Source organism: Eriocheir sinensis, chromosome 4 (assembly GCF_024679095.1).
Source record: "Eriocheir sinensis breed Jianghai 21 chromosome 4, ASM2467909v1, whole genome shotgun sequence".
Classification (NCBI taxonomy): Eukaryota; Metazoa; Arthropoda; class Malacostraca; order Decapoda; family Varunidae; genus Eriocheir; species Eriocheir sinensis.
The window spans coordinates 13,579,064-13,606,055 of record NC_066512.1 but is presented as its reverse complement, the minus strand read 5'-3'; the positions used below and the strand labels follow the sequence as shown (position 1 = coordinate 13,606,055).

The 26,992-nt window shown below is 44.1% G+C and overlaps 1 protein-coding gene across 1 annotated transcript in view; it reads right to left on the bottom strand.

Annotated features, from left to right (window-relative positions):
* The window catches only part of LOC126982219 (nucleolar protein dao-5-like), a 140,970-nt gene that overhangs the window by 2,165 nt on the left and 111,813 nt on the right, over positions 1-26,992 (bottom strand). The window contains exon 9 of the mRNA XM_050834126.1: positions 1,965-2,024. Coding sequence (XP_050690083.1) covers positions 1,965-2,024 — 60 coding nt within the window. The remainder of the gene's footprint in view (positions 1-1,964; positions 2,025-26,992) is intronic.

The following is a 26,992-nucleotide window of genomic DNA, read 5'->3' as shown; positions in this document are numbered from 1 at the left end:
TAAGAGGAGGAAGCATTAAATAGAAGAGGGAGGAAAGGAGTTAAACTTAAGGGAAGGAGAGAGAGGGAGCGAGCGAGTGAATGTTTGTGGTCACGAGCATTCCTGGGATAAAACAGTAGCGGAGGGGAGGAGAAAACAACGGAAGGAAGGCATACAAAAAATAAAAGGGAGGAAGAGTGAATATTTTTATGGGTATTAAAATTCCTGGGATAACAAAACTAAAGAAAGGAGGTAAATATTTAAAGTGTTAGAGGGTGTGCGTGTACGACCAAGGAGAGAGAGAGAGAGAGAGAGAGAGAGAGAGAGAGAGAGAGAGAGAGAGAGAGAGAGAGAGAGAGAGAGAGAGAGAGAGAGAGAGAGAGAGAGAGAGAGAGAGAGAGAGAGAGAGAGAGAGAGAGAGAGAGAGAGAGAGAGAGAGAGAGAGAGAGAGAGAGAGAGAGAGAGAGAGAGAGAGAGAGAGAGAGAGAGAGAGAGAGAGAGTAATATATATAAATGCTGCATAATATGTTCACTCTTTACGAGCATTCCTCAGATAACGGTACAATGATAAATGTTTCTTTTTTATGACACAGTTTTGCCTTAATCTGGCGTCGTACGATAGAAACATACATTTCTTAACGTTCATAAAAAAATAGGTAAGTAAGAAGATAAACAGATAAATAAATAAATACACAAATACATAAAAAGAAATAAAAATACATCAATGAATAGATAAATAAACATCTATTACCACGCATCAACAGGTACATAAACAACTGAATGAAATGTAAATATATGCATGAACACAATAATCTTGAAGGAGAGGAAAATACTGAGCATGTACACCTGAGCGGCCACCACAAGCTTTTCCTCCTTCACACTCATCAAGGCGACAGGTGTGGCCGGTGTAACAAAGGTTTGCTGAGGGCGGGCACTGGCTGGGACACACGAGAACCCGCCCAGATACTATACCCAATCCCGTAAAGTAGATGAATAATAAGAAAACCTAAATATGAAAGAGACGGGAGAAGGAGGAGAAGTGTTTTGAAATGAGAGGGGATGGAGAAAAGAGGGAGGGCAAGAGATGAGTAAGAAGAATGAAAGGAAAGGTATCGAAGGGTTAAAAAGGAAGAGAGGGGAAAGGATAGGAGGGGAAAGTAAGGGAAGGGAAGGGAAGGAAGGTAAAGGAAATAACGGGAAGGGGAGGGCAGGGAACGGAAGGGAAAAAGAAGAGAAATGAGGGAACGGACGGAGAAAATAATAGAGAGGGAAATACATGAGAAGGAAGGGAAGAGAAAGTAAGGAAATGGAAGAGAAAGTATGGGAAGTGAAGGAAACGACATGGAATGGAAGACATGGAAAGGAAAGGGAAAGAAGGATGAGGGAAAGTAAATGATGGATAGAGAAGGAAGAGGAAGAGAAGGGAGGGAAACGGAAGTGAAAGGCATGGAAAGGAAGTGCAAGGAAGGGAAGGGAAGGGGTAGGAGAAGGGAACGGAAGGGAAAGGAAAGGAATTAAAGGGAAGGGAAGGGAAGGGAAGGGAAGGAAAGGAAGGGAAGGGGTAGGAAAAGGGAGGGAAGGGAAAGGAAGGAATTAATTGGAAGGGAAGGGAAGGGGTAGGAAAAGGGAGAGAAGGGAAGGGAAAGATATGGAATGGAAGGGAAAGGAGGAGAAAGAAATGGAAGGGAAGGGAAATAAATGGAAAGGAATTAAAGGGAAAGGAAGGGAAAGAAAGGGAAGGGAAGGAAAGAAAGGGAAGGAAAGAAAGGGAAGGAGGGAAGGAAGGAAGGAAGGAAGGAAGGAAAGGGAAAGGAAAGGTAAGGAAAGGAAAGGAATGGAAGGTAAGGAAAGGGAAGGGAAGGGAAGGGAAGGGAAGGGAAGGGAAGGGAAGGGAAGGGAAGGAAAGGGAAAGGAAAGGAAAGGAAAGAAAGGGAAGGGAAGGGAAGGGAAAAGAAGGGAAGGGAAGGGCCATGCTGGGTACTCACCGTGTGCTTTCTGGCGGCGTCGTCAGCCCGGTCGCTGCTGCCCTCCCGCTGCTGCTGCAACTGAGGGGAAGGGGGGGGATGTTAATAGCAGTCTCTCTCTCAAAAAAGATATCATAACAAAACAATCACACCACTAATATAAACATCACCATTCTTAACAACGCACTTCTCTCCCTTAACGACCAAATGAAAAAATAGTCTTCAAATAAAGTCTCGAAAAAATGTTCTCTCGGTCAAGAACAAGTAATTTTTCAGGGCGTGGATGAGTAATTAGTGAGCCATTAGTGTGTGTGTGTGTGTGTGTGTGTGTGTGTGTGTGTGTGTGTGTGTGTGTGTGTGTGTGTGTGTGTGTGTGTGTGTGTGTGTGTGTGTGTGTGTGTGTGTGTGTGTGTGTGTGTGTGTGTGTGTGTGTGTGTGTGTGTCTGACTCTCAAGAAAATAAATGGTAGGGAAGAATAGAAGGAAGCAAAAGGAATTAGAGAAACAGAAAATTGTGTTGGGGAAGCAATGACAGGAGAGAGGAACATAGGAAAGACGAAAAGAAGGAAAAGAAGATCACAAGAAAAAATAAAAAGGAAAATTGTATAAGGCGACAGATGTATAGGAACAGAAATGGAAGTGGAGGAGAGGAGGAAAAGGTCAAGGAAGGAGAAGGAAGGAGAGAAGAAAGGGAGTACAAAAGAGGAGAGAAAGACAGGAGGTAGGACAAGGATGGAGAGAGAGAGAGAGAGAGAGAGAGAGAGAGAGAGAGAGAGAGAGAGAGAGAGAGAGAGAGAGAGAGAGAGAGAGAGAGAGGAGAGAGAGAGAGAGAGAGAGAGAGAGAGAGAGAGAGAGAGAGAGAGAGAGAGAGAGAGAGAGAGAGAGAGAGAGAGAGAGAGAGAGAGAGAGAGAGAGAGAGAGAGAGAGAGAGAGAGAGAGAGAGAGAGAGAGAGAGAGAGAGAGAGAGAGAGAGAGAGAGAGAGAGAGAGAGAGAGAGAGAGAGAGAGAGAGAAACAGGTGAATGGAGAAGCGAGAGAAAAATACAAGTGAAAGGAGACAAGAAGGAGAGGATGAGAATGAAGAGAAAAGACGCAAAGAAAATAAAGAAAGAGAGAGAGAGAGAGAGAGAGAGAGAGAGAGAGAGAGAGAGAGAGAGAGAGAGAGAGAGAGAGAGAGAGAGAGAGAGAGAGAGAGAGAGAGAGAGAGAGAGAGAGAGAGAGAGAGAACTGTGAGAAAGGAGTGGAGGGCAGACCAAGAATGAGAAAGGAAATAAAGTGAAGGAAAGGAAGATAGAAAAAGAAAAGGGAAGGTCAGAGAAGGAGGAAGATGAGAACCAAAAAAAATAAAATAAAAAAACTGTCACATCTCTCAAAAATGTAACAGGACATATATAACTCTTGACTTCATATCGCCCTCTGGCAAGATAAAAAAATATTACACGTATTTTCCTTATAAATAATGACTGACGTGTGTGTGTGTGTGTGTGTGTGTGTGTGTGTGTGTGTGTGTGTGTGTGTGTGTGTGCAGATTGAGAGAGAGAGAGAGAGAGAGAGAGAGAGAGAGAGAGAGAGAGAGAGAGAGAGAGAGAGAGAGAGAGAGAGAGAGAGAGAGAGAGAGAGAGAGAGAGAGAGAGAGAGAGAGAGAGAGAGAGAGAGAGAGAGAGAGAGAGAGAGAGAGAGAGAAAAGGAAAGTCAAACACTGGTCACTGTGAGAAGTACAAGGAAAGGGAGGGAGGAGGAAGGAATATTTGCCTTCCTGCCTCACACACACCCTCCTCCTCCTCCTCCTCCTCCTCCTCCTCCTCCTCCTCTGAAATGTTCCCTGTGGTATTTTTTAAAATTTCCTTTTACTTTTTTTAGGATTACATATTAAGGTTATTTTTAAGTCTTGGTAGAGATTCACTAATTTATATGCTTAGACTCTCTCTCTCTCTTCAAACACACGTCATTAATGTGGGATTGAAATATTTATCCTCCTCCTCCTCCTCCTCCTCCTCCTCCTCCTCCTCCAACCATAAAAATAAGAAATTATGTTCGGATGGGCGTTCATTCAAACTCCCCTTAATTTATTACATAATTACACCATCAAGAGAAAGTGAGAAAAAGGATAAGAAAGACAAGGAACAAAAGGAACAAAGAGCAATAAAGGAGAATAAATAAATGCAAAGAAATAAAGAAAATATATCAAAAATAAGATAAATACACATATATAAACAGACGTTATAATAAATGAATAACATCATAACCATACAAAAGCAGGTCATCAGATAAAGGGTAGTTAAATAGATAGTTAGAAAGATATAGACAGTAACTTATAGATTGAAGGATAAATAGACTGACAGCTACATACAGAGAAACACAGACAGACAGCACAGATAAATAAACAAAGCATACAGAAAGGCAAGGTGGCAGTGGAAAGTAAATATAAGATTCCACGCTATCAGTCATCACACATACATCCTCCTTCTCCTGCTCAAACTCACGCACCGATTCTCCGTTACATGCCCGGCTACCCATAACGCTCCTCCTCCTCCTCCTCCTCCTCGCGCCAGCTCACCTAAGGATTGCGGAAGACCCGGAATGAACGAGGTCAGGCATTGTTTGAGGAAGAGATGAGAAACACGGCAAGGAGGAGGGTGACTACACTGCTCACCCACCCACCCAGTCCTCTTTCATCATCACCTCCTCCTCCTCTTCTTCCTTCTCTTCCTATTCCTCCTTTTCTTCCTTTTCGTATTTCTTCCATTCCTTCTTTCCCCTACTATTTATATATTTCCTCCTATTCTTCCCCCTCTTCCCATTGATCCCCCTCTCTACCTTATCTTTTTATACTGTTTTTGTTCTTCTTCTTCTTCCTTATTCTTCTTTTCCTTCTTCTTCTTTTTCTTCTTCTTCTACGTTCCTCTGTCTTGCTCAGCTCCGTTTTTGTTAATTCCTTTTGTCGTTCCTCTTCTTTGCCCTTTTCTATTCTGTCATCCTCGATCACGATGCTTTCTTCTCCTTTTTCTTATTCTTTTCTTCTTCTTCTTCTTCTTTTTCTTCTTTTTCTTTTACTTCTTCTTCTTCTTAATCTTAATCTCCTTTTTCTTTTTCTTCGTCTCTTTACTTTTCTTCTACTTGTCAATCTTCTTCCCCTTGTTTCTCTTTCACTTCATTTCTTTTTCTTTTCTTTTTTTCTTGTTTTTCGCTTCCTCTTTTACTAATGGCCCGAACATTATGCAAACTCTTCCAATCACTCCCTTTTGTCTGAGAAACCACGAGCTTTATTCATCCCTTCCTCCCTCGTGACTGCCTCAATTACCCAGCCCATCCGCCTGTCTGTTAGTCAGTTGGCCAGTCTGCCTGCCTGTATACCTGTCTGCCTGCCTACCTGCCTTCCACTCACCTTTCCTCCTTCCCGCCTTCCCTGCCTGCCATCCTGCTTCTTCTAAAACATTGATGCGTTTATCTCTGAATCTCTCTCTCTCTTTGTTGATGCTGATAACACAAGGATGCCCGTAAGCGCTTTCGTGTGTGTGTGTGTGTGTGTGTGTGTGTGTGTGTGTGTGTGTGTGTGTGTTGGGCTAGGTGAGTAGATAGGTAAGTATATATATAGAGATAAATAAATCAGGAAATAACAAGAAAGTAAAGGTGAAGGAAAACGAGACGAAATAGAATAAATAATGAAAGAACGCGAAGCTAAACAAGAGAGAGAGAGAGAGAGAGAGAGAGAGAGAGAGAGAGAGAGAGAGAGAGAGAGAGAGAGAGAGAGAGAGAGAGAGAGAGAGAGAGAGAGAGAGAGAGAGAAATACATAATAGGAAGGAGTGGAGGTAAAATACGGGTCAGGTGCAAGAAAATGAAGATGGAGAAGAGACAGATGGATAAAGAAGTGCCAACAGAGGAAAATTAATGCCGCGAAGGAGGGAAGAAAAGAAAGAAAAATAATGAGATATGTTGAGGTTTTATTTTGAAAGCAAGAATCAGACAGACAAAGAGAGAGAGAGAGAGAGAGAGAGAGAGAGAGAGAGAGAGAGAGAGAGAGAGAGAGAGAGAGAGAGAGAGAGAGAGAGAGAGAGAGAGAGAGAGAGAGAGAGAGAGAGAGAGAGAGAGAGAGAGAAAGCATTTACAGATCATGAAACACACACACACACACACACACACACACACACACACACACACACACACACACACACTTGGGAATAACGACCCCCAAACACACAGGTAAAACGCCCCACCTGTAATCAGCATGCAGGTCCTCAGGTAAGGTAGAGGGGAAGGTGAGAGTAGAGGTGAGGGAGGAGGAGGAGGGGGAGCAGAGGAAAGGGTGGGGTGAATATGAGGGGAGGGAAAGGTAAGGAGGGGTAAGGGGGGAGAGGGGAGAGGAGATTCAGCTTTCCCTTGTGTACCGTATTATGCCTGGGGGGAGGGAAGGGAGAGAAGGAAGGGGAGGGGGGGGAAGGGAGAGGAGGGTGCAGGGGAAGACGGATGGACTCAAAGTTACCTTCTCATCTTCCTTCATCTTTTCTTGACACTTTCTTTCATTCGAGTCTTGATCGATTGATATTACTCTCTCTCTCTCTCAATACCTGCCTATCTATTTATCTATCTATTTATCTATCTATCAATCTATCTAACTACCTATCTATCTATTTATTTGCCATTCTAACTACCTATCTATCTATCTATCTGTCTATCTATCTATCTGTCTATTTATCTATCTATCTATCTATCTATCTATCTATCTATCCATCTGTCTACCTATCTAAATCGCTCTCCCTTTCGCTCTCTCTAAATCTCTCTGCATTCGTCACGTTAATTATATGCTTTTAATTTTCTAACTGCATCTCTCTGTAATAACTTTCCCTTAATTAACCCATTCAAACATTTTCTCTCTCCCTTATTAGTTCGCTCACCGTAGTAATAATAATAATGGCAGTAGGTAATTAGTCTCAGGCATAATAATAATAAAACGCCCAGTCATTTATTTTTTTCCACATTTCTTTTCCTTCACTCTCCGGAACAGATCAAGCGTTAGGCAGCTCACTTTCCCCCATCGCTCAGTTTTCCCTTCCCCTTCACTTTCTCCTCTCCGGCCCCTCTGTTTCCCTCTCGAGTAATGCGCTCATGAATTATTCTGTTTTTCTCTTCTCTGTGTTTGTTTCTTCTGGAGTCGAGTTTCTAAGGTTTTTTTTATTATTATTATTATTCATGTGACAGAAATGAGCACCGCAGCCACGCGCAGCTTTTGTGTATCTCCTAAACTTTACTTCTTTTTTCTCCTCTGTCATTCTTCTTTTTCTTGCTTCTCTATCTTTGCATTGTCTATATTTTCTTTCCTATTTCCTTCCTTCTTTTTGCTTTCTCTCTTTTTTTGTGTATCCCTTCACCTTTTCTTTATTTCTTGTTTTCGTTTTACTTGTTCTTGTTTTTTTTTAATTCTTTTTCGTATTTTTTTTCTATTTCTCTTTCTTCTGTATTTTTCTTACCTATTTCCTTCCTTTTTTTTCTATCTCTCTTTTCTGTGTATCACTTTAACTTTTCTTTACTTCTTGTTGTCGTTTTACTTGTTCTTATTTTCTATCCTTCTTTGTCTTGCTTTTCTATTTCTTTTTCGTCTGCATTTTCTCCATTTCCTTCGTTCTTCTTTTCCTTCTTTCTTTTTTGCGTCCCCCTCAACTTTTTTTTTTACTTCTTGTTCTTGTTTTCATTGTTATTGTTCTTTTTCTTGTTTTTTTCTTGCATTTCTATTTATTTTTCCTCTGTATTTTCCGCATTTCCTTCGTTCTTCTTTTCCTTCTTTCTTTTTTGCTTCCCCCTCAACTTTTTTTTCACTTCTTGTTCTTGTTTTCATTGTTATTGTTCTTTTCTTGTTCTTTTTCTTGCATTTCTATTTATTTTTCCTCTATATTTTTCCCATTTCCTTCGTTCTTCTTTTCCTTCTTTCTTTTTTGCGTCCCCCTCAACTTTTTTTTTACTTCTTGTTCTTGTTTTCATTGTTATTGTCGTTTGTCTTGTTCTTTATCTTGCATTTCTATATAGTTTTCCTCTGTATTTTCCCCATTTCCTTCGCTCTTTCTCTTTTTTTTTCTTTTTCTGTGTCTGAGTAGAAAAAAATCGACCTTAATAATCCTTAATGAGGCCGTGAAGGAAACAAATCGATTATCTCCAAGGCACCGTAATTACAAGCTTGGCCTTATCCTGATTATTAAGCCTTACTGGGTCTCTCTCTCTCTCTCTCTCTCTCTCTCTCTCTCTTATCTATATCTCTTTCTATTTCCATTTTTTTCTGTCGTATAATTTACCTCAACTTCACCGTCACTTTGATCGATCACTTTCATTACTTTCTCTCTCCACTTCGCCACTTGTTTTTCGTCTTCTTCTTCCTCTTCTTTTCTTTTTTTTCTTCATTTTCTTCTTCTTCTTCTTCTTCTTCTTCTTCTCCTTCTTCTTCTTCTTCTTCTTCTTGTTCCTGCTTCATTACCACCTCCTCCTCCTCCTCCTCCTCCCTCTTTCCTCCATCACCACACCCTTCGTTCCTTCACCCCAGCATGATGTACACCTTTCCCCCATTCCACACCACTACCTTCCCTCACGCTGCTAATTCCCTTCAGTCACTCCACCACGGAACAGCTGTAAGATGCACGGGACACGGAGCAGGTAAACGGTACTTCAGGGTTTGATCAAGTTATGTTTCTCTTGTGTGTATGTTTTTGTGTGTGTTTACGTGAAGAGATGAGGAGTTGCGGAGGCGTAGAGAGAGAGAGAAAGGGATAGAGATAGACAGGTAGAGAGAGAATGAAAGGAAGAATGAATGGAAATAATGAAATAATTAAAAAAAAGGAATATAGGGAATAATTAATAAAAGAAAGAAGGATAAAACCGAAAGAAAAGGAAAGAATGATAGAAGATAAGAGAAAGAAAGAAAAGAAGAGTTGGAAAGAAATAATATGTAAAGTAAGAAAAAAATAAACGGAGAAAGAAAGAAATTAAAAAAAAAACAAGAAATCAAATAAAACAGAGAGAGAGAGAGAGAGAGAGAGAGAGAGAGAGAGAGAGAGAGAGAGAGAGAGAGAGAGAGAGAGAGAGAGAGAGAGAGAGAGAGAGAGAGAGAGAGAGAGAGAGAATGTGTTAAATCTAAAAGAAACAAACACAAACACGAGGCGGAAAGAATAAATATAGACACGAATCGAAGCTTAAAGTTGTGAAAGTAAAGGGAAGGAGAGAGAGAGAGAGAGAGAGAGAGAGAGAGAGAGAGAGAGAGAGAGAGAGAGAGAGAGAGAGAGAGAGAGAGAGAGAGAGAGAGAGAGAGAGAGAGAGAGAGAGAGAGAGAGAGAGAGAGAGAGAGAGAGAGAGAGAGAGAGAATAAACAAAGCTCCATAAAGAATAACGAGAAACCATTATCCAAAAAAGACCAACTAAACCATCATCATCATCATCATCATCATCATCATCATCTTTTTTTTTCAGCCATTGCTAGTCCACTTTCACGGCGCTCTCCACCTCTCAGTCTGACGGTAGTGTGCTCCATCCAATTCCGGCAAATGCTACACTTTTAATGATTGTCCGTTTGAGTTTGAGTATCAATAAATAAACAAAAGGAGAAGTAAGGAAAGAAAGAAATATGAAAGAACGAGAGAGAGCAAAAACGAAAGAGAAAGTAGTAAAATAAAAAAGGGAGAGAAAATGAGTAAACGAGAAAGTAAAAGAGGAAGGGAACGAAAGTGGAGAGAGGAGAAAGTAAAAGAGAAATGAAGGGATACTGACGAGACGAGAAAGTAAGAAAAAAAAGTGAAGGGAAAGAAAATGACGAGACGAAAAAGTAAGAAAGGAAAATAAAGGGAAGGAAAATGACGAGACGAGAGAGTAAGAAAGGAAATGAAGGGAAAGAAAATGACGAGACGAGAAAGTAAGAAAGGAAATGAAGGGAAAGAAAATGACGAGACGAGAAAGTAAGAAAGGAAATGAAGGGAAAGAAAATGACGAGACGAGAAAATAAGAAAGGAAATGAAGGGAAAGAAAATGACGAGACGAGAGAGTAAGAAAGGAAATGAAGGGAAAGAAAATGACGAGACGAGAGAGTAAGAAAGGAAATGAAGGGAAAGAAAATGACGAGACGAGAAAGTAAGAAAGGAAGTGAAGGGAAAGAAAATGACAAGACGAGAAAGTAAGAAAGGAAATGAAAGGAAAGAAAATGACGAGACGAGAAAGTAAGAAAGGAAATGAAGGGAAAGAAAATGACGAGACGAGAAAGTAAGAAAGGAAATGAAGGGAAAGAAAATGACGAGACGAGAAAGTAAGAAAGGAAATGAAGGGAAAGAAAATGACGAGACGAGAGAGTAAGAAAGGAAATGAAGGGAAAGAAAATGACGAGACGAGAAAGTAAGAAAGGAAATGAAGGGAAAGAAAATGACGAGACGAGAGAGTAAGAAAGGAAATGAAGGGAAAGAAAATGATGAGACGAGAGAATAAGAAGGAAAAATGAAGGGAAAGAAAATGACGAGACGAGAAAGTAAGAAAGGAAATGAAGGGAAAGAAAATGACGAGACGAGAGAATAAGAAGGAAATGAAGGGAAAGAAAATGACGAGACGAAAAAGTAAGAAAAAAAGTGAAGGGAAAGAAAATGACGAGACGAAAAAGTAAGAAAGGAAATGAAGGGAAAGGAAATGACGAGACGAAAAAGTAAGAAAAAAAGTGAAGGGAAAGAAAATGACGAGACGAAAAAGTAAGAAAGGAAATGAAGGGAAAGAAAATGACGAGACGAAAAAGTAAGAAAGGAAATGAAAGGAAAGAAAATGACGAGACGAGAGAGTAAGAAGGAAATGAAGGGAAATAAAATGACGAGAGGAGAGAGTAAGAAGGAAAATAGAGGGAAAGAAAATGTGGAAAGGCGATGAAGAAAACGAAGAAAAAACAATTTGAGTCATACACGTATCTCTCCATCCCTCAGTTGCGTCATGTTTACTTTTTGTTTGTTTATTATGCAAGGAGAAAGTGAAAAATATATATATATTTTTTATTTTAGACGTGATGTAAGAGAGAGAGAGAGAGAGAGAGAGAGAGAGAGAGAGAGAGAGAGAGAGAGAGAGAGAGAGAGAGAGAGAGAATGAAGCACTGAATATTATTGCTATAGGGATATTATAGGGAGAAGGGAGGAAAGATATAATAAGAGAGCAAAATCGGAGGAGAAGGAAGAGGAGGAGGAGCAGGAGGAGGAGGAGGAGGAGGAGGAGGAGGAGGAGGTGGAGGCACAACAGGTGGAGAGGAGCAGTGCCAAAGGAAAGCAAGGTCCATTTTCACTCTCCATTAAACCTGAAATACAACACACGTAAACACGACATTTGAATACTTTCTCTTTCTCTTCTCTCCTCTCCTCTCCTCTCCTCTCCTCTCCTCTCCTCTCCTCTTCTCTTCTCTTCTCTTCTCTTCTCTTCTCTTCTCTTGTCTTGTCTTGTCTTGTCTTGTCTTGTCTTGTCTTGTCTTGTCTTGTCTTGTCTTGTCTTGTCTTGTCTTGTCTTGTCTTGTCTTTTCTTTTCTTTTCTTCTCTTCTCTTCTCTTCTCTTCTCTTTCTCTCTTCTCTTCTCTTCTCTTCTCTTCTCTTCTCTCTCTCTCTCTCTCTCTCATCAATAAAGCACCATTTCTGATCCTAAACCGCTGACTAACCCCGGCACACCCACTCAATAGGGCGGCTCCACCAACACAATGCATTACAAAAGGCACATGCGAGGCGGAGTCCTGTTGAATCATCGCTCATTCATACGTCACTTGTTGCATATCTCTGTTTACTCGCTCGGTCAACTTGTCATAATTCGCTTTCCTCATTCCTTAGCTGCGAAGTATAATTATGAGTAGTATTTTCCTGTTTTGTGTATGTATTGTTTATCTTTTCTTTCTCATTCCTAGACACTGCTTTATTTTAGAATTTATCTCTTCTCTTGTTATTTTTCCTCGTTTTTTCTCATTCTTAAACAGACGAAGAATTATTGTAAGCAGTCTTTTGTTGTTTTGTCTCTGTCTCTGTGCCTGTCAACATCTACCTTTCCTTCTTGCTGGAAGTATGCCTTCATACAGCCTGTACCTAAGAAGGGTGACCGCTCCAATCCCTCAAACTACCGTCCTATTGCTTTACTTTCTTGTCTATCTAAAGCTTTTGAATCAATCCTTAACCGGAAGATTCAAAAGCACCTTTCCACTTCTGACCTTCTATCTGATCGCCAGTATGGGTTCCGCAAGGGGCGTTCTACTGGTGATCTCCTAGCCTTCTTAACTGACTCTTGGTCATCCTCTCCTACCCGTTTCGGTGAAACTTTTGCTATTGCGCTGGACATATCAAAAGCTTTTGATAGGGTCTGGCACAAATCTTTGCTTTCTAAACTACCCTCCTACGGTTTCTATCCTTCTCTTTGTACCTTTATCTCCAGTTTCCTTTCTGACCGTTCTATTTCTGCCGTGGTAGACGGTCACTGTTCTTCCCCTAAATCTATTAACAGTGGTGTCCCACAGGGTTCTGGCCTATCTCCCACTTTTTTTCTGTTGTTCATTGATGATCTTCTTTCCAAAACGAACTGTCCTATCCATTCCTACGCCGATGATTCCACTCTGCATTATTCAACTTCTTTTAATAGAAGACCCACCCTTCAGGAACTTAACGACTCAAGGCTGGAGGCTGCAGAACGCTTAGCCTCAGACCTTACTATTATTTCCGATTGGGGCAAGAAGAACCTGGTGTCCTTCAACGCCTCAAAAACACCGTTTCTCCACCTATCCACTCGACACAATCTTCCAAACAACTATCCCCTATTCTTTGACAACACCCAGCTATCACCTTCCTCAACACTAAACATCCTCGGTCTATCCTTAACTCAAAATCTTAACTGGAAACTTCATATCTCATCTCTTACTAAATCAGCTTCCTCGAGGCTGGGCGTTCTGTACCGTCTCCGCCAGTTCTTCTCCCCTGCACAGTTGCTGTCCATTTACAGGGGCCTTGTCCGCCCTCGTATGGAGTATGCGTCTCATGTGTGGGGGGGCTCCACTCACACAGCTCTTCTGGACAGAGTGGAGGCTAAGGCTCTTCGTCTCATCAGCTCTCCTCCTCATACTGATAGTCTTCTACCTCTTAAATTCCGCCGCAATGTTGCCTCTCTTTCTATCTTCTATCGATATTTCCACGCTGACTGCTCTTCTGAACTTGCTAACTGCATGCCTTCCCCCCTCCCGCGGCCCCGCTGCACTCGACTTTCTATTCATGCTCATCCCTATACTATCCAAACCCCTTATGCAAGAGTTAACCAGCATCTTCACTCTTTCATCCCTCACGCTGGTAAACTCTGGAACAATCTTCCTTCATCTGTATTTCCTCCTGCCTACGACTTGAACTCTTTCAAAAGGAGGGTATCAGGACACCTCTCCTCCCGAAATTAACCTCTGATTTTGGACACTCCTTTAACCTCTGTTCGGGAGCAGTGAGTAGCGGGCCTTTTTTTCTTTTTTTTTCTTTGCGCCCTTGAGCTGTCTCCTTAGCTGTAAAAAAAATAAAAAAATAAAAAACATTTTCATTTTTCTTCCCTCCCTATTTAGTCCTTTATCTTTGTATTAACTTTTCCACTTCATTAGCATATACTCCAGTTCTTGTGAATCCTAAACGCTCCATTGTCTATTGTCATTATTCATTGAGTCCATTAATAACATTTCTCACTAATTCAACTCAGCTTCACCATTCACTCCATCCATAATCACTCTCCTGCATCCCACAACACTGCCATTACCTATTCTAAGTGCTCATTCATCATTCCTCACTGATATCACTTTCCTCTATTCACTTAACTCATATTCACTCGCCTCCTGCATTCCATAACACTGCCGTTACCTCTTCTATTTGCTCAGTCATCATTAATCTCCATTCTCAATTCTCTCGATTCATATTCACTCTCCTTCTCCAGTCTCCCTCTGTCATTACTTGTTATTTCTGCTTACTCATTTCAATCTACTTCACTATTCACTCAGTTTCTGTTCAATCTCCTGCATTTCATAACACTGCCACTTGCTCATTCATTTCTCTCTACTTCACCATTCCCTTAACATATATTCACTATCTTTAATTCCATAACATTGCATAAACTATTATATTTCCTCATTCACTTCACTCTTGCTTCACATTAACTCAAATCACTCACTCTCCTGCAATTCATAACACTATATTATTACCAATTCTATTTCCCCATTCGGTCCATTCATCGCTACTTTTCCTCAGCTTCCTCGTTCCTGCCTCGGCCGCCCTCGCATACCATACACTCATAAAGGGATGTCCAGTTTTTGCGGCGTGTCTCAAAGTGTGTGTGTTTGACGCACTTAAGGCTCCGTGGCCTTTGGAAGGAAAAAAAAAAGGAGGGGAGAGAGAAGTGAGATTCCCAGCTTCACCATCCTCTGTCTCCCTCTTACTTTTATGATCCTTCTTCTTGTTCTTTTTGTTCTTGCTCTTCTTCTTCTTCTCTTCTTCTTCTTCTTCTACTTCTTCTACTTTTTCTTTTTCTACTTATTCTTTTTCTTCTACTTATTCTTATTCTTCTCCTTCTTCTACCTCTACTATTTCTTCTACTTCTTCTACTTCTATTTCTACGTCTACTTCTACTTCTTGTTCCCTGCCCTCCTCCTCCTCCTGCTCTTCTTCCTCCTCCTCCTGCATTTATTATTCCTCCTTCTATATGACTGAGACAGATGAAGGTTGCAAATTAACACACACACACACACACACACACACACACACACACACACACACACACACACACACACACACACACACACACACAGCCCCTGACCCTGGCTTTACCTTCACCCCCAGCAAAGTGCAGAGGGCAGGCTGGGTGGGGCTGTTTGGGTGGGTAGCGGGGGAGGAGGAGAAGATGAGGAAAGGCGTAAATGGAATGGAGAGTGACGCTTATTACATGGAGAAGGAAGGGAAGGAGGAGGACGAGGGAAAAGGAGGAGGAGAAAGAGGAGGAGAAAGAGGAGGAGGAAGAGGAGGAGGAAAGGCGTGTATGGAGTATGACAGACTGTTGATATATGGAGAAGAAAGGAAAGAAAAACGAAGGAGGAGGAGGAGGAGGAGGAAGAAGAAATGAGGAAAGACGCAAATGGAATGGAGTATGATGGAGACTTGTTATATGGAGGAGATGAAGGAAGGAAGGAGAGGAGGAGGAGGAGGAGGAGGAGGAGGAGGAGGAGGACGAAATGCAGTGTGGTTGAGCTCCCAATATCCACGGGTAATGGGTAGCTAATGCGCCGCCCGCCCGACATGCCCCGCTATGTTAGGAGTCTCGTGCATGCCCCAGCCCGCCTCTTAGCGCGTACGGGCCAAAGTGTTCCCTCATAAAACTGGCGGAGAGGCACGGTTGAGTCGCATTTTATCTCCTCCGCCTCCTCCTCTTCCTCTCATACTTCTTCCTTTTCATTCTTCTCTTTACTTTTCCTCTCCTTTCCTTGTTATGATTTCCTTCTTTCGCCTATTTTCCTTCTTCTTCTCTTTTTTTCTTCTTTCTTCTTCTTCTTCTTCTTCTTCTTCTTCTTCTTCTTCTTCTTCTTCTTCTTCTTCGCCGTCGTCGTTGTCGTCGTTGTCGTTTTCGTCTTCTTCGTCTTGTTCTTGTTCTTGTTCTTCTTCTCCTTTTTTCTCTTTTCTCTTTCCCTTTTTTTTCTTTTTAATTCTTCTTTTCTCCTCCTCCCCCTCCACCTCTTCCTTCTTCCTCCTCCTCCTCCTCCTCCTCCTCCTCCTCCTCCTCCTCCTCCTCCTCCTCCTCCCCCTCCACCTCTTCCTTCTCCTTCCTTCTCCTCCTCCTCCTCCTCCTCTCGACATTTCTCCCCCTCCTCCATCAGGCTTTTAGCGGGAACCTGAAGCCGAAGTAAGAAGAACCGGGCCGGCCACTCATTGCCTCCTGCCCACTGCTTTTAACGAGAACACGACAGGCATTCACCCGCCCCTCTGGAAGGTCTTTGTCAGGTGCAGCGCCAAGCCTCGCCTGAATACCTGCATCCACAACAGAATACCTGGACCGGTGCATCGAGAGCCAGGACGCAGGAGCCGCCGATCTGTCCTTACCAAGCCGCTGATTAAGAAACCTGGACCTGACCACCACAGTTATGCCCTTTACGACTCCCCTCCTCCTTCTCTTCTCCTTCTTCCTTCTCCTCTTCCTCCTCCTCATCTTTCTTCCATCCCTTGCACAACCCTTCAGCTTGGTGGAGGATGCAACGAGGCTCACCTTTACCTGCATTAATTCCTCCCCAGGTAATGAAAGCTCCACTCCATCACCCGAAGCTTCTGCCTCTCAGTGCTCACTTCCTTGTTCTCCGCCTTACTTAACTCTTCACCCTCTCTTCTCCTTCCTTAATCATTCCTCCTCCTCCTCTTCCTCCTCTTCCTCCTCCTCCTCCTTCTCCTCCTCCTCCTCCTCATCATCATCATCATCATTATCCTAGTCCTCGTCCTCGTTCTCGTTCTAGTCTTCGTCCTCCTCCTAACCTCTTCTTATTTTTTCTAGTACTCCTATTTTTTTCCACTTCCTCCTCTTATCCTCCTCTTCATCCTCCTCTTACTCTATTCTCTCTTCTTCCTCCTTCTCATACTACTCTTACTTTTCTACTTCTACTTCTCCTCCTTCTGATTCTCCTCCTCCTCCTCCTCCTCCTCCTCCTCCTCCTCCTCCTCTGAGCGCATGCGTCACCCCAACCAAGAACGCGGCAGTGCAGGCTAGGCAGAAGTACTTCACTGTTCCCGAAGAGATCATAAACACGGCAGACGGCATTCCAACAATATCTGCCTTCCTGAGAGCGAGTGTAGTGGCCTTCTGCTCTATGTACATTGTCCTTCGTCGCGACACTACGATCTTTGTCTTCTCCTCTTTTATCCTTTCTTATTTATTCTTGTTTTCTTCTATCGTCTCCTTTCTGTCTTACGTCTCCCTCCTCTTCTTTCTTAGGACTCAGGTTGGCATTATAAGACACTTTCGCTTCTCACATCAGCTATTTCTAAAGGTCAAAGAGGGAATCAATCGGGTTCTAATTAGTGTTTCTTGAGGTTCACGGTACAGAAGAAGGGTCAAACTACCACCAGGGTCATAGAGCTACTACTGGAAATGCTCAAAACTCCTACGAAAGCCTTGTCAAATTATGTGAGCTTGGGCGACTAAATGTTTTAAAATACGACCCTCACTCTCATGTCTTGTTTCCTCAATCTCCTCTCCTCCTTTCTCATCTCTATTTATCTCTTCTCTCGATCTGTTTTCTCTGGTTGTGACGGTCATTCTTCTTTTCTTCCGTCCTCAATACTGTCATTTCCGTATCCTTTTTTCTCTTCTTAATTATCGCTTCCTCTTTCTTCTCTCAGTCTCACGCAATCGCTGTGCATTAAAGTTCCGAAGATGTGTGTGTGTGTGTGTGTGTGTGTGTGTGTGTGTGTGTGTGTGTGTGTGTGTGTGTTGTCTTCCCACCGCTACACACCCTCAGGACTTCTCTGGGGCCGTGTGAGCATGATCCTGGGCTTACACACACACACACACACACACACACACACACACACACACACTAGTACGTGATCGTCTAGGCACAACAGGACGCACTAAAGACTGTAATCACCGAAACTTACACAATAACTCTGTCTACACCTGCCTTAGTATTTTCTTAACGAAGTTGAGACAGTCCTTGATGGTCGTTTCCTTCCGATCACACTACATTAGAAATATAAACTAGGGCGTCACAATGAAAATGCCCCCACAGCACTATAGCGGGTTTGGGCTAACCATGCACTATAGTATAGCGCCTTGAAAATTAATCATCGACCTGATACTATCGGCGTGCACAAATGATATAATTAAAATCAAAGGAATATAATGCAGAGTAAAAGATCGTTTTTATTGTATAACTTTTTTTTCTAGAATCAGGCTCCGCAATACAGAAAGAAAAATATGCTTCCAAGACAGAGTAAATAGTTGAAAATATCTGTCGCTCCTTACTCATGTACATAAACGATGACTGATTAAAACACGTCTACTTTTTTTACCGTCCAACTCCTTTCTTACAAGCTTAACGAGAGTGAGCCCTACTGTGAGTGAACGCTTAAGCCGTTTTCTTCTTCATATGAACACAATATAGCACCTTTGTATACACCCCAAAAGCATTCATTATATAGTCTGACAAGGCGAGCTTACATCTATAATCTTGGTCATTCATCCAAGCTAAAAGATGAGAGGTAAATAATATTCTGTGGCACTGTGAGAGAAGGCAAGACGGTACGCATTGGATGATGTAATTATTATATCATGTAACTCTATCGTGATTGGGAAGGCAGCTTTGGTTTAGAGGAGGAGGAGGAGGAGGAGGAGGAGGAGGAGGAGGGAGGAAGAGGAGGAGGATGAGGAGGAGGAGGAGGAGGAAGCCTGGAGGGTTTACGAGACGGACTCAGGAGAAGATTGAGGCATCGCATTACAACCCGTCACCGCTGAGTGCACCGACAGCTTCATCGAGGGACACACACACACACACACACACACACACACACACACACACACACACACTATAATCTCGTAGTCAAAAGGAAAGAGTAAACAAACGAAGGAATGTCGCACTACACGGCTCCACATAACACCTGGTTGCTAAGGGAGGTAATTGGGCAGGTGAGGTTTCCCGGGTCGCAGGCAGCAGCATCGGCTTGTGGTCCTCGGTGTCGGGGAAGGGGGGAGGGGGGGGGGGGGGAATACACGGATGCTGCTCTTCCTTTACAAGCCACCTTATCTGCATAATTGGCGAGGGCAGGTCACCGGGCCGCAACGTGGGCTGAAGGGTAACGCGGGTGTGGGCGGGAGGACGCGAGAGGTGAGGGAAAGGTGACGGGGAGGAGAGGACAGGTCAGGATGGGATCAACGTTGCCAAATTATCGTACTCAGCGCATTGCATTTTCGTAGTTTCTGACCGATAACTCTAGCAAAAAGAACGAAACCCATCTATATTTAACAGTTTTAACGATAACTTTAATTTCCTATCGTTATTTGTGTGGTTACGACAATCTTGGAGCCTAAAAATGATAAATGTTATGTTCAGAGTACGACACTTTGGCAACGCTGGATGGGATGCTGGGGAAGAGGCCTGATGTGGATGCGCATCTCTCTGTCTTCTTGTAATGTTGGCCTTTTAGTTGTATATATTTATGCTTCGGGATAGTTTTCAGACTTGTAACTAAATCAAATCCACTTGTTAAGGTTTTTGTGGGTTGAAGGTAAATCACTGAAGAACGGAATGTACAGAGGGGAACAGACTGGAAGGAATGGATGAGAGAGAAGGAAAAGGAGACAGGGGGAGACTATAAAGGAAGAGCTCCCTGAAATCAAGTTAAAGAGCATCAATACCAGATTATGAGAACATTTTACTTCCGCCCCTTCATCACGAAACAGGAAACTGAAAGGGAACACCAAGCTTCATAAAACTCGTCTTAAAGGCCCATACTCTAAAACATTTCCGGGCTTACACACCCACATTTGATAAGGCTTTCGTAATGGTCATGGATATTTCCGCGGGCAGTTTTAACCCACTGGATGCGGATTTCCTACAAGAAGACATCACCAAGCTACAGGAGTGGAACAAAAAGTGGCTGCTCCAATTTAGTGAAGAAAAATGTGAGGTCATGCATCTTGGGAGGGGAAATCCAGCACACCAATACCACATGAGAAACACTCCACTACCCACCACAGAGGCACAGAAGGACCTGGGAGCATATGTTATCAGGCTACCAGTGAAGGCGAAATCCGTGCCAATCGCAGCGGACGGGTTAAGAGCTTAGTGATGGATTGACAAACTTCTGTACAATGAATGTGAAAAACACCCATGAACATTTTGACTGTTTTTTATTTTTTTATTGTGGCCTTTGGAAATATTTACTGTGAGAGCTGAAAGCGGTACTCGTCGACACCGGATACAGCCATGCATACAGCACGCTCCCAAAGACGATCAGGCCCAAGATCTATCAGGCCTCTCGCGGCGGAACTCGATGGCCGCTGTTTACTCCAAGGCCCACCCCGAGGCACAGGACCGGAGCAGCCGCGAACCCGAGATATAGCGATAACCGCGTAGGTAAATCTGAGTAGTGACCAGCCATCAACACATGCCAGTAGTTGTTTACCCTCGGTGTAACACCCTGATCAATGTCCCTCCCCTGACTTAACCGAGACTATCCTAACCAAGCCCAACATAGAATAACCTAACAAAATCCAATCAAGCTTAGCCTAACCTAACTTAATTAAGCTATCCATAACCAACATAAACCAACATGAGGAAACCTAACACGATCAAAATCTAACACCCAACAATTGAAAAAGACAACCCACAATAGCCAATTTAGCCTGATATAGCCTAACTTACCCTTCCTCCCCTGCCTACCATAGCTGCATTCCTCTTAAACTTTCTTTTAATCAAGGCACACTTATACAAACAGGTAAATAGTAACACAGGTAACAATTATTATATTACACACACACACACACACACACACACACACACACACACACACAAAGCCGCCGAGGGCCCACCATTACTATCAACAGGCTGGGAACGAACAACTTGCGCACTGAGACCAAGCAATTACAGGCGACGAGGCGGGTAGTTAAGACTTAATGGCCCCTCCCCTGCCTGGTTTTCCCGCCGTGGCTGCGTTTCCATATTCACCGCTTTTCCTGGAGCTTCTTGCGTCACGGTCAAATTACTGTGAATTATAAGAGAAACTGTGTCTTTAGAAAGCGGCGGGGAAGGTACGATTCAGCAACACTTCAACACACAAGGAAAAAGCCGAGAGAAAACTACCGACGAATAACTATGGGAAAGCTCGTCCATTCCTACTGCTTATGGTTCGTGTCTCCATATTTATTTCGGTAAAACTTCACTTTAGCTCAACCAACTCTTTTTGGTCTTCCTCTTTATTCCAAAAGGTATCCGTCTCATCTGAAATATCCTTAATTCTGGTTTTACTTCAGTTATTCCTGACCTTTACGTCCCCCTTCCCATGTTGCTCTTCCAGTCCTGATTACGTGTTCGCATGTCATCAGCACAGTTTTGTGTTAGTCATCCCTTCTCCTGTTGCGCTGAAGTAACCCTCGATAAAACTTAATATTCTTGCCTCATTAAGAGCACAGGCACAAGTACTGGTTCTAGTCTTCGGTTCTCTTAACCTCTTGGCCCTCCAGTATTGCCATTGCATTCTATGTATGTATCTCATTTCAATCTTGCCAAATGCACATACGAGTTAGTCTACCGTTATAGTAGTTTAAACACAACATACGTACTCTGCTACTAAACTTAACACACAGCAATACATACTTCATAACTGCCAATCCTGCACCCCAGAGTACCCAAGAAAATAGCAATCTCTCCCTTTAAAAAATAAGTATTACGAGTATGCATTTTTTTTCTTGCCGCTGTCATTTAACAAAAAAAAAATCTGCTTCTGCATCATTGAATACGTGTATCATAAAAGCTTCATGGCGCGTGTTTCACCAACCCATCACTCTCTTCCGCTCATCCTGAGGTTACCCCCGTCACCACCACGACCACCCACCAGCCCGCCTCGCCACCAGCACCAGCATCCGTCACCACCACCACGGAAGCATAAAACATAATGACCACCACGAGTAACGATCTCATCACCGTTAACGTCTTCCTCCTCTTCATCACCACCATAACCCTCACCACCACCGACCACCCCCGCACACACTTTGTTCCCACTTCATTATCATCGTAAGACACATGTAGCCGCGGATGGTATTTCACCTGTCTTCCGCACCGCAATAAACACTCGCTATTACCTGTGTTCGCTGCGCTGTCAAGTCTCTTCCGTCCCTTTTCATGTTTCCCGCCCTTCCTTCCGTCTCCCTATTCCCTATTCCCTGCCCTTTTATATATCCCCTACGTCCTCTTCCCTTTACTCATATGTTCCGTGTCCTCCCCTTGCCCTCTAAACATTCCCTGCATGTCCCCTGGCCTTTCTATTACTGTTCCTTACCCTTCCCTTCCTCTCGATACCTCCTACCATTCCCTTCCCTCTCTACGCCCAGCATTGTTTTCCTCTCTATATGTCCTGCCCTTCCATCCCTTTCTATAATTATTAATGTTCCTCCTTCTACCTTCTCTGTCTCGCCTCTTCCCATCTACCCTATAAATCTCTAAGTTCTTTCTTCTTTCATCCCTCTATTCACCGACTCTTCTCCTCACTCCTACACAGACAGGCCTTCCGTCATCTTCATTCGATACCCTTCAGCTCGTCTCATTCCCTATCCTCTACCTCTGCTTCATTCTATTGCTTCTGTTTCTTCGCTTCTCTCTTCTCTCAGTCTTCCACTTTCTATATTCACTTCTCTTTCATCCCCTTTTTCTTTGTCTCTATCATGTTTCTTCTGTTCCCTTCCTTCTCTCTACTCTCAGTCGCCCACTTTATATATCGTCCCTGCTCTCCCAACCTGTTTCTCTTTTCCCTCCCGATCCTCCTCTCTACGTTTCCTCCCCTCCCCTTCCCCTCCACCCTAAACGTATATATCAAGGTGAATGGGTCCACTCATCCACTGCCACCGTCCTCTTCACCACCCCCCTTCTTGCCCTCGCCACAACCACCGCCTTCACTTCAAGACTCAAGAGCAGGTCAGAGTCAGTGTCATGGACGTTGGAAGTGACTTTGACCTTCTGAAGATTGCGTCAACCATCCCATATTCCTACTCTCTAACACCTCTCCTATATCATCATCATCATCATCATCATCATCACTATCATCATCATCATCACTATCATCATCATCATCATCATCACCCTCATCATCAACACATCATCATCATCATCACCATCATCACTATCATCATCATCATCATCATCACTATCATCATCATCATCATCATCATCATCACTATCATCATCATCATCAACACATCATCACCATCATCATCATCATCATCATCATCATCTTCAGCCATTACGAGTTCACTGCAGGGCAAAGGCTTTTCTCATGGTTTTCTATCTCTCTCCGTCTGAAGATACGGTAGTGTACTTCACCTTGGTCAAGCAAATACAAAACCTCTCCTACAGTCCCCTTCAAGCCCTTCCATACTCCCATCCACCTCTATTCATCACAAAACCTACCTTAACACCCCCTTCACCTCCTCCATTTCCTTCCACACCTTCCTTAACTCTCCTTCACCTCCTCCACCACCTCATCTCTTTTTCTCCTTCTCCACTTTACTAAATCCGCCTTCTCCTGCTCTCCCACTTTTTTTCAATTCACTTCCACCACCTTCCCCGAATCCTCCTTCAACTCCCTCCCCCCTTCCGTAACCCTCCTTCGCCTCCCCTTCGCCCCCCTCCCTCATTCTTCGCCTGGTTTCCAACGAGACTGACGCCCAGAACGCAGACCGTGACGTGAAAGTTGGTCCAGGCGAACAAAGAGCGCCAAGCCCAGTCAGTGCTGGCCGCGGCGTCTTTCCAACATTACCACCACCAAGACCGCTTTGACCCTCGCCCCGGCCTAGCTCTCCTCCTCCTGCCTGCCTACCCAGCGCTTCGTGCAGACAATAATATACACCCGTCCTACAGATTGCATTTCTTCCATAAACGCGTATGCATATAAATTGTGGTGCAAGAAGCGATATGACTAGATGTGAGAGCCTCTCCAAAACGTAAGTGGAAAAATTAAATTCGACATTTTGGTTATTCAATTTTAAGCTCTTTATCTATACTTTTTTATGAGTGAGTTATTGTTCGATAGATGGAAGTTGTTTGAGAGTACTTATAGGTGTGTGTGTGTGTGTGTGTTAATGAGCCACTGACAGAGTACCTACACCTGCTCAGCGCCACACAGTCACGCTCAAACTCATTGCTGTTAACGTCGGTGTGCGGGTCAGCGACGCGTAAAACCCGCGACAATGACGGCTGAGGAGGGGAAAAACAAGCTCACGATTTGTTCAGCTCGGAGACCTTGACTTTCTCTCTTGAAAGGCCAGGCGAAGCAAGTCACCGGCGTTGCTTCGCTAAAACCAAAACATTCAACTTTATTTCTGACGCATTAACTCACCCCCCCCCCCCCTGCACCGGACACACGGGAACGGACCAAGCACAAACGGCTCTCTACTTGCCCCCTGACCCCTTTGACCCCCTCTGCTCCTTCCGTCTGACATCCTCTCTGTCCCTTCTCACTGACCCTCTGCACCCCTCTCATCACCTTTCCCATGTACACATACCCCTACCCTTCCTCCTGCCCCCCTCCTTACTTTTTTCCATGATTCGCTCCGTTTTCTCCTTCCGCTGCCGTCTCTCTATATCTTCCAAAGGAGCGGGGAACCTCCTCACCTCCTCCTACTCCTCCCCTTCCCTACCCTCGCCCCTGACCCCCTCCACCACCAGCGGCCTCCTTATCTGCCCCATAACGGACAGGTCATCGCCGGGGGGGTTCGATCCCACAGGTTCCTGATCTAATTAAGATCAGGCGGCACAAAGGGACATTTTTTTCTTACATTGTTACTCGGAACAATGTTTCTGCATCACCGGTTTTCTTTATTCAAACCTTTGCATTCTTCTTGATCTTCTGAGTGAATAAAATTCGATCCAGCTTTCTAATTTTAATGATAGTTTATGTTTAATGTTATTTAACAGTATTACTATTCATCAGCATCATTAGTAGTAGTAGTAGTAGTAGTAGTAGTAGAAAAGTGGCAGTAGTAGTGATAAGAACGTCCTTAACATCATTATTATTATCGCAGCGCACCAGCAGCCCCGACGGGAAAATCCTGCCACTGTCAGGGCCCAGCGGGGGCCGACACCTCCCCAGACCCGCCAGCTCCGGGCGGTGGGGCTCGGCGGATGGAACGCCTACTTGCTGCCTGACCTCGTGTTTGCCGCGCCAGCCGAGCGTGGACAGTGCCGGCGGGAGGCAGTTCTGGCCCGGTGATCCACTGAGCCGCTCACCCCCTCCCGGCACAGGGACAGTAATCCAGTTCACCTTTTCCGCTAATCACTCAGGCTTCCGATGTGATTATCCCTTCTTATAAATTATACATTCCCTGTACAGAAGAGGCTGAACGTAATAAGATCCTATACGCATATACGCACATACATCAATGCCGCACCATTCCCCGCCACTGAAGCATAGCCGTACAAGACCGTTTACAAGCTCCTGAGTTTTGGCTTCCCTATTGTGCTGAGTAATCCCGTTCTGAGGAAAAGAGAGCGAAGCAAATTACTTTCCCGTCTCTTCTTCGTCCCTCCGCCTCTGTAGCGTGGGAGCGGACGAGGCTGTGATTGTGTCCCGCCGCTCCTGTGACTCCAGACGGAACTTCTTATCGCGCAAACACATCTCGGCGGTCAGTCACTATACAAGACTGCCTTCGTTACCTTCTTCTCCATACCCCATACTTCCTTTCCCTTTACCCCGCCGCTACGCTAATCTAAGCTTAACATCTATCTCCTGCTGCTGTTCCTCCTCCTCCTCCTTCTTCTCATATCCCTCCTTCCTCCTTTTCTTTCTTTTTTTCCTCCTCCTCTACCTTCCCGTCTCTTCCATCTCGCGGGTGTTCTAGACTGACCTCCGGGGCGGCGCCAGTGACAAAGGTTGGTGGAGGGTCGCTGCCAGGCCGGAGATAAGGCTTCCTTAATGGCGTGTTGGCGCGCCGCCTGGGCATTGTGGCCTCCAAGAACCCCCGCCGTGCCAACAAGACCCGCGCGGCGCCAGGTACACTGAGGGTCAGGCGTCTCAGGTAGCAGCAGGATCACAGGACGAGCCCAATCCAATGCTACACACTGAGGACCCGACCCTTGTGTAGGACGACGAGGAGGCGTGGGAGGCGATGGGATGTTGGGTGGAGGATGGAAGAGAGGGAGGGGGGAACCAGAGGCAGACCGAGGGTGGGAGTGAAAGAGAGAGGGAGGGAGGGAGGGAGAAAGGGAAGACATGAGGGAAGGAGAGAGGGGCAGGGGAGATGGACGAAAGACTGTATAGATTAGGAAAAAGGAAACAGGAAATGGAGGTATGGATAACTGGATTTCGAAGCAGAAGAAAGGAGAAGGGACAGAAATCTAAGAAAATCTCAAACCAGCGCAAAATCAAATGGCACTATAAGTTGGCGCGGAAAAAAAATACAAACTTAGCACCATAAATTGAAACATACCAAAAAAGTGAAGCACGGCAGCCCCTCGAACTTCCAACCCAGCCGAGACGTTCTGAGGCCACCATTTTTTTTTCTCAAGATCCCACGTCTCACTCTTCCCGAAGCTAAATAAAAACTTGACTTCTCTCTCTTCCTCTCCTACTTGTCTCTTCTTCCACTCCTTCATCCCGCCCCCTCCAACACAAAAAATCCACCTAGGCTCAGTTTCTTCCCTCCTCCTCCTCCTCCTCCTCCTCCACCTCCCCGGCCAGGTTACCGCCCCGCCCCACCCAAGATACCACTGATAAGGCTGAGTAAGAAAAACTACGGTCGGCGGCTTGGTGTTCAAAGGCTTCAGATAGCTAATGACCGCAATCTCCAGCCCCATGATCCTTCCTTTCCTTATCCACAACATAAATAAATGAAATAATAATAAGAGGAAGAAGAAAAAAGAAGAAGAAAAGAAGAACAAGAACAAGAAGAATAAGAACAAGAAGAACAAAAATGAAGAAAAAACAAGATCAATTTCATAGTCTGTTATCTGTGTATCTGTTGCACTTGCTTCTTTTCCTTAAAATCTGAGATGCTGTCAAGGCAGGCTCAGCATAAACAAACAAACGGAAGAACTGAATTTTGCAGAAGGGGGTAAGAGAGGAGGAAGAGGAGGAGGAGGAGGAGGAGGAGGAGGAGGAGGAGGAGGAGGAGGAGGAGACGGGTGAAGTAAAACATTTGGAAAAATAATGTTTGGTTCCTCATCCATAGGAGAACAGGATAAAACAATGAGTGAGCGGAATTCAGAGGAGCGTATGAGATAAAAGAAGAACGAAAACTAACGTGACTGAAAAAGTTAAGTGCATGGAATGTTATAGAAGAAGGTGGAGTCATTGAGGTGATATAACAGGTAAAGAAAAAGGTTGG